The sequence below is a fragment of the Elephas maximus genome, chromosome 7 (assembly GCF_024166365.1).
Source record: "Elephas maximus indicus isolate mEleMax1 chromosome 7, mEleMax1 primary haplotype, whole genome shotgun sequence".
Taxonomy (NCBI): Eukaryota; Metazoa; Chordata; class Mammalia; order Proboscidea; family Elephantidae; genus Elephas; species Elephas maximus.
The window spans coordinates 135,580,018-135,587,335 of record NC_064825.1 but is presented as its reverse complement, the minus strand read 5'-3'; the positions used below and the strand labels follow the sequence as shown (position 1 = coordinate 135,587,335).

Sequence of the window (7,318 nt, the reverse complement as noted above, 5' to 3'; positions counted from 1 at the left end):
AGCTCCACCCACCACCTCCAGGGCCACAGCAGTCGCCCCAGTGGTTCTAACTGGCCCCCAGAGCCAGATCAGGCTCCAGCCACGTGGGTCAAGTCCTCCGCAGGGCCCTTTGCCCTGGAGCTGATGACCACAGACAGGCCTCCCTGAGGGTTGACTCATTTAATTACAGACCCTTATTCTGTGCTGAAGAGTGAGGCCCAGCCTCCCGGTTACCCGTCTGTCCCTCTGCAAAGACACCAGAAATCAGACTCCTTCCTCGCAAATGCAGCCGTCAGTTTCAGGTAATACTTTGTAGGCAACGCTTCCGCTGCTGTCCACTTAGAGCCTGTCTGCCTGATTCCTCCAAGGTTCACCTCCCAGGTAGGACTCCCTGCAGGGCCCAGTCTCTGCTTGCACACTTCCATGACAGGGAGCTCACCCCTCCCCAGGTGCCCCTCCTGCCCCTCCCCCACCACATGCTGTCCTCTGCAGCCACAGCAAGACCAGGGCCCAGCCCTCCCCAGGAGAGACCTCCCGTATCAGCAGTGCCCAGGGGCCTGGGCTGGGGCAGGGGCCACAGGGGCTGGCCAGGTTGCTCCTCCCCTTCCTTCCTGCCCTTCTTCCGGGGCACCCAGTGGCTGAGTCCTCAGTGTTGATAGGCAGATGGGTGGATGAAGCCATCCTCCTGGGGAGCAGCTGCGGTCTGAGGCCCCCGCCCAGCTGGAAACCACAGTGGCAGAGAGGAGGGAGGGGAGTCAAGGGGAGGCGAGGACAGGAGCAGACACCAACATGGGACCTTGGAGCCGAGTCAGGGTCGCCAAATGCCAGATGCTGGTCACCGGACTCTTTGTCTTGGTAAAAGGCGGGTAGAGCAAGAGGGTGGGGGCCACCAAGGCCAGGTTGTGGCTAGAGGGGAGGGCAGGGCCATGTTACCAGGGCTCCAGTGCTGCGGCTGCACTCACTCACAGACTCACACATACACTCACACACAGTCGCACGCACACACCCGCACGTACGCGTGCGCACACACCCGCACGTACGCGTGCGCACACACACGCACACACACACACACACACACGCTGGCCCTGCTGTGCCTGGGCTCCCCTGTGGTGGACACCAGCTTCTTGGGCTCCAGAGCTCTACTGCCTCTCTGGCCCTGGAGGGTGCTCACACAGAGACAGGAAGGAACCCCGACATGGGGTTCAGGGGCCCTGTAGAGCCAGAAGGGGGCCAGGAGCCAGTTGGGACCTACTCCCCTCTCTGCAGACTGGGTGACTGCAGTGAATGTGTGTGTGTGAGTGAGTGTGTGAGTGAGTGAGTGTGTGATGTTTCTGCGTGTGTTGTGTGGTGTCTGTGAGTGTATGTGGTATCTACCAGTGTGTGTGTGGTGTCTGTGTGTGTGGTGTCTATGTGTGTGTGTGTGGTGTCTGTGTGTGTGCGGCACCTGTGTGTGTGTATGGTGTCTGTGAGTGGTGTCTGTGTCTGTGAGTGTATGAGTGTGTGGTGGGGTGTCTGGGGCAAAGGCCTCTCTGCAGACCCCCCACAAAAACACCTGGGACACCCTCAGTTGAGCCTGTCTCAGGAGAGACCAGGAAGCTGGAAGGAGCCTGGCGTGTGGGCAGACCTTGCCCTCTGGGGCCTCGGTGTCCCTGTCTCTACAGAGGCTGCACCCCGTCCTACCCCCATCCTCTGAGCCTGCCTCCCCCTCCCCCCAGCTTCTCGGTCTGTCTGTAGCTGCCATGGCTGTTCTCACCTACTTCGGGGCCCACTTTACTGTCATCAGCCGTGTCTCCTTGGAGAGGAACCCCTACGAGGCCATGCACCACTGGGGTAAGTGAGGTCCCGGGCTGGTGGCTGGCAGTGGGGAGGGGGCTCTGGAGCAAAGCTGCCTGGGGAGGGGTCTTCATACAGTGCCTATGGCTGGCCCTGATGTGGACATGGGCTGTTGCCTCTAGGCCAAAGCTATAGCTGGCTCCCCCAGCAGCCCTCTGGTGGAGGGGACAGACCCTTCCTACCACTACCCCTCACCCTCAACAGTAGACCCCACACAAACTGTCCCACCCTCTATCAGCCCTCTCCCCATTATCTGGTAGGGGCGGGGGGCGGGGAGCCCTGGCCAAGAATGAGGTCACTGCCACTCACCTGGCCCTAGACAGTCATCCCCTTTCTGACCTGTTTACCCTCCCAGACAGGGAGCAGGAGGGCATCAGGGGCAGGGCAGGGCCCTTCTGGGGTCCCAGCTCCACAGGGCAGAAGGCTGGGGGGCTGGGGATGGCCAACCCTACCTTCAGGCCATGCCCGGCCACCTGAGGAGGCCAGGGCTTAGGGACAGAGTGGGTGTGTCAGGTCAAAGCAGTAACCAGGATAGTCTGACACAGAGGCCTATGGTGTTGGCTTAGTGTCCCTCTGAGTGAAATACATGGAAAGTCTACTAGATTCTTACTTGATCTGCACAAGCGAAGAGTTCTAGGTCAAGTGAACAGGGGTCTAACTTGTGTCACCAATCAGAAAGTCACGGCCCCTCAATCAACTCCCAGACATGAGTCAGTTTGCAGACCCACAACCCCTTGAATGGAAGGGGGCCCTGTTCCCTTGAAGAAGGACCTGCTACACTGCCAAATGGTTGCACTGTTAATATTTCTCCCAGCTTCTCCCCAAAGACCTGTGTCCTTCTCCCAGGGTGACTGGGCACTGGGGGAGCAGGAAATAATCAGACTTTCCAGGAAGATGACTCTAATTCTGAACTGATATTAATTTCAGGAGACCCCAGGTCCACTGGCCAGAGTAGGGGCAGACGGAGGTCAGGTGACCAATGGGTTCTTAGCTCAGGTCCATCTCAGTGGGTTCAGTGGGTCCTGACCCCATCCTGTGGTAATCTCCCCAGTTCCAGAATGCATAGCTGGGATAGATGTACTGATGACTAACAGAACCCCCACACTGACTCCCTCCCCAGTGGCAGACCCCATGTCTGCGCAGTGAGGGCTCAGAGGCAGGACACAGCTTGGGGCTGGGATCCAGCAGATCTATGGAAAGGGACTCAGAGTGCCGTTGATGTCACACACCCAACAGTAATGTCTGAGCACCTCCTACCGCACGCCCCACCCTCCAGGAATGTTGCAGTGAAAGTCAGCAATGTTTCAGATGGTGGAGCCCGCAGAGTAAGGGCCAGGCCTGCTAGTGGGTTTGCTCTCTTATAGAGACTTATGCGTACTCAGGACTCTCCCATAAGGAGATGCTGGAGTGGGCGGGATCTGCAGGGTTCCGGAGACGGGGCCGGTACATGACAAGGAATGTCCCAGACACAGACAGCGGCACTCCAAGTCCTCAGGGCCTGGACGTTGGCAGGTCAGGATGAGACCATCGTTTCCGGAGTGGAGGGAGAGACAGCCAAGAAGAGAGGGCTCAGCCTAAGTCCAGGGTACATGTGGGGTTCTGAGCAGAGCATGTGATATAGCCTGGCTTTTGGGGGATCCCTCTGGCTGGCTGCTGTGTGGAGCCCATTGCCAGCCCATTCTGACAGTAGAATTCTCAGACTCCCTGGGGCTGAGGCTGGGGCCAGGCATACCTGTCTTACACATTTCTGGATGCTTCTAATGTTCAGCCAGGGTGGATCAACAGGGGGTCACAGAAGAGGGGACACATGGGCTCCCTCTGGTCACTGGTGCAGAGACCAGCACCTGGGGGGCACTGAAGCCCAAAGGGTCCTGCCTTCTTAGGGCCCATTTCCTCACCCCAGTCCCAGGGGCCATCAGCCTCCGTGGAGCAGGAAGCCGTGAGGCTGATGAGATCATTACCCCCATGTGGGCCCCTGCCACCAGGGCATGGGGGTGTATGTGGTGTGGAAATGTGGCTTCAAAGATAGCGGGGTTGGGGGGACAGGAAGTAAAGGGGCCTGGCCTCCAGGCCGGTGGCTCTGCCTCCCTCTGCCTCCCCCAGGTTCGTTGTATTTGGAGGCAGAGGCTGCTGGGGAGTGGGAGCCATGGCCTGTTCGAAGCCTTCCCAGAATTCCAGGACACCCCCACTGCCCCCAGTCCGATTTTGGGCCCAGGATCTGAACATTCCGGTGCCTGCTTGGGTGCCCCCTGAGTCTCCTCTCTTTTCCTGCAGCCTTCTCCGTGGGGGTCAGCCTGGCCGGGCTCCTGACCCTGGGGGCAGTGCTGTGTGCTGCAGCCACCGTGAGGGAAGCCGCAGGCCTCATGGCTGGGGTGAGTCGCTCGTGCTCCCCAGACGCCCTGGGGCCCCTGGAGCTGGGGGGAGGGCTGTGCCCAGGGAGTCTGTTCCCACGTCCAGATGGAAAAGGGGCCTTCTCCACCCAACTCCCAACCACCCCATCGTCCACGGAGGGCAAAGTAGCCCACCCAGTCTGAGAGTGTCTACTGGTGGCTCTGAAGGGTCTGGCCCCCGTCTCTGCTACACAAGGGGCTCTGGGCATGGGGCTCTGGTGAATTCCACTTCCTACTGATGTCAGGGCAAGCCCCAGGGCTCACCCAGTTCACCCGCAGGTCAGCTCGAGCAGCAGCCAGGGGCAGCCTCCACCAGGCTCTCCTGAACTCCATACCCTCCTTCTCAGCTGCTGGAGGGGTTCTCCCCTACCCTAAGTTCCCCCAGGCTCCTCAACCCATAGCTGTGGTCCCCCTGAGTCTCCCCAAACTTGTTCCTCCATGTGTTCCCACATCTTAGAAAACAGCTGAGCTCTCCCACCCACCCGGCCACCCAGTCAGATCCTCAGGCCATCCCAGGCCCCTGCCCGCCACCTGCCAGCCCCACCTTGCCAAGGCCCGTCTGTCCTGGCCCTGCTAAGCTGGAGCCCCTCCCCTCTCTCCTGAACTGGGGCCTTGGGCTCCCCAGCCCTGCACTACCTTGGGAGCACGCGCCCTCCCGCCCCCAGACTTTCTCGGGCTCCCTTGAGTCAGTATGTGAGTGCTGCAGGCCCTACAGCTTCCTCTCCTCCACTCCTGTCAGTCTGTGGCCCTCTGCTCCTGCAGCCCCTGCCCCTGCGAGCCGGGCACCCTCCTCCCCCACCTCTGCCCCAGGAGTGGGTCATGAGTCCAGAGACCCTTGGAGGCTTGTGCTGGGGGCTCTGAGGCCAGACCCCACTGAGGATCCCAAGGGCAGGGAGTTCTGGACACCCAGGGCCACGTGGCCCAAGTGTTCGTTGAATGACTCCTGGTTTGTAAACGTCCCAAAGTGCAGGGACCTGGTCCCCCTTCTGGAGCTGCCACCCTGTGCAGCCAGCCAGGTGGGCCTCGGGGAGCAGAGCAGAATCTGACAGCTCTGGTCCTCACCAGGTTCCCGTTCTGGGGGGCACACGAACGTGGGCAGGGACAGTGCTGGCAGTGGGTGGGCAGAAACTCACAGGGCCAACGGGAGGGTGGTGCAGGGAAGGAAGGGCCGAGGGGGAGATGACAGGGCAGGTAGGCTGCCCCCGGAGGCTAGTGTCCTGCAGGGGACCCTGAGCCCAGACTGGCAGCGGGACACCTGGACAAGAAGAAAGCCAGGGTTAAGCCAAGCCGGGCCCAGCAGGTCTGGGCGAGGCGGCCTGGACAGGCCCATGCTATGTCAGGACCGGCCACCAGGGGGCGCCGCAAACACAGGCGACGGGAGTATGGTGCCTATGGAAGGGCTCCAGTTTCCAAATTCCGGGCTGTCTCTCAAGTGCCAGGCCTTGTCTTCTCCAGCCAGTCAACAGGGCCTTTCCGAGCTCCCCTTGACCCCCGGGCCCGGTTTGCACCCTGATCTATGGGTGAGGGGGCCCGACTGAAGGTCACGGGGCTGTAAAAACCGCCTGGGGGTCCCACAGCTGGACGGCTGCACCAGCCTGACCCCTGTGGCAGGGTAGGGCCCAAAGGACACTCCAGTCCCAGCCTGCTGGGCTCCAGCACCCCCCACTGGAACCCAGGCCCTGGCCCCCAGCCTGGATGGTCACCACCATGTGTGCCAGGAAGCTGTGATGGGGAGAGGAAATACGTCCTGTCAGGCTGCGTGCGTGTGCACCAGTGTGCGTGTGTGTTTGTGTGTCTTTGTCTGTGCCTGTCGTTCGGCGACTGTGGCTGTCTGGGTGCTGTACCTGGCCTATGTGTGTATGTGTGTGTCTGCGTGTCAGCAAATGTGTGTGTCTGTCTGCGTGCATGTGAGCACATATAAAGGGGGCCACGAGAGGGGAAAGGCTTCCCCCACATGACAAGTGCCTGGCTGCCCCCCCACCCTGCCCCTTCCTGTCCCCACCGCTGGCCTCCCCCCAGCAGGCATCCCCCACAGGAAATGAAAGAGCTGACAGCAGTGATGAAGGAAACAGGTCATCTTATTTCTTACTTATTTATTTATTTGCATTGAGAAGGCGGAGAAAGCAAGCTGCCAGCAGGGCCTGGCCCACAGCAGCCCCGGCCCTGTAGAGCTGGGGATGGGCAGGCCCATCCATGGCCCAGACCCTCTCTGCAGAGCCAGGGGGGTGGGAGCCAGCGGGATGGGAGGCAGGGGCCGTTGTTCTTTCTCCTGAGGAATGAAGTGGTTTCTGGAAAGTGTGTCCCTGGAGCTGTCGGGGCCCAGCCTGGGAGGCAGCGCAGAGTGATGGCTTCCAGATGGGAAGACAGCTCTGGGCCAGCAAGTGGGGGAGGAAAGAGAAAAGGGAAGAGGAGGAGGAGAGAGAGGAGGGGGAGGAGGAGGGGGAGGAGGGGGAGGGGGAGGGACCAGGAAGAGAGAGAAGGGACAGGAAGGAGAAGGAGGAGGAAGAGGAGGAGGAAGCAGCAGGAGGCTGTGGAGGTAGCTGGAGGGCTCCCTGCATCCCCCTAGCAGTTCTGGAGGCTGGGAGTCTGAGGTCAAGGCTTCGGCCGGGCCAGGTCTCTCTGCTTTAGGGAAAGAGCCTTCCTTGTTGTTGTTAGCTGTCAGTCAGCTGGCCCCCAACTCATGGCCACCCCATGTGTTAGAGAGTAGAATTGCCTCATAGGGTTTTCTTGGCTGTAATCTGTAAAAGGATTTCATTTTACTTGAATCCACAATCAACAGCCATGGAAGCAGCAGTCAAGAAATCAAAAGACGCATTGCCTTGAGTAAATCTGCTGCAAAGGACCTCTTCAAAGTGTTGAAGAACAAAGATGTCACCTTGAAGACTAAGGTGCGCCTGACCCAAGCCATGGTATTTTCAATCGCATCATATGCATGTGAAAGCTGGACAATGAATAAGGAAGACCGAAGAAGAGTTGACGCCTTTGAATTGTGATGTTGGCGAAGAATATTGAATATACCATGGACTGCCAAAAGGACGAACAAATCTGTCTTAGAAGAAGTGCGGCCAGAATGCTCCTTAGAAGCAAGGATGGCGAGACTGTGTCTTACATACTTG

The 7,318-nt window shown here is 59.7% G+C and overlaps 1 protein-coding gene across 4 annotated transcripts in view; it reads left to right on the top strand.

Annotated features, from left to right (window-relative positions):
* The first annotated feature begins 697 nt into the window (after window positions 1–697).
* Window positions 698–7,318, top strand: part of TSPAN32 (tetraspanin 32) — a 29,422-nt gene continuing 22,801 nt past the window's right edge. For 2 of the 4 annotated variants that reach the window (XM_049892847.1, XM_049892846.1), the window contains exons 1-3: window positions 698–834; window positions 1,695–1,809; window positions 4,087–4,184. In XM_049892847.1, coding sequence (XP_049748804.1) covers window positions 769–834; window positions 1,695–1,809; window positions 4,087–4,184 — 279 coding nt within the window. In that variant the 5' untranslated portion in view covers window positions 698–768. The remainder of the gene's footprint in view (window positions 835–1,694; window positions 1,810–4,086; window positions 4,185–7,318) is intronic. The other 2 variants (XR_007518303.1, XM_049892848.1) reach the window with 2 other exon arrangements.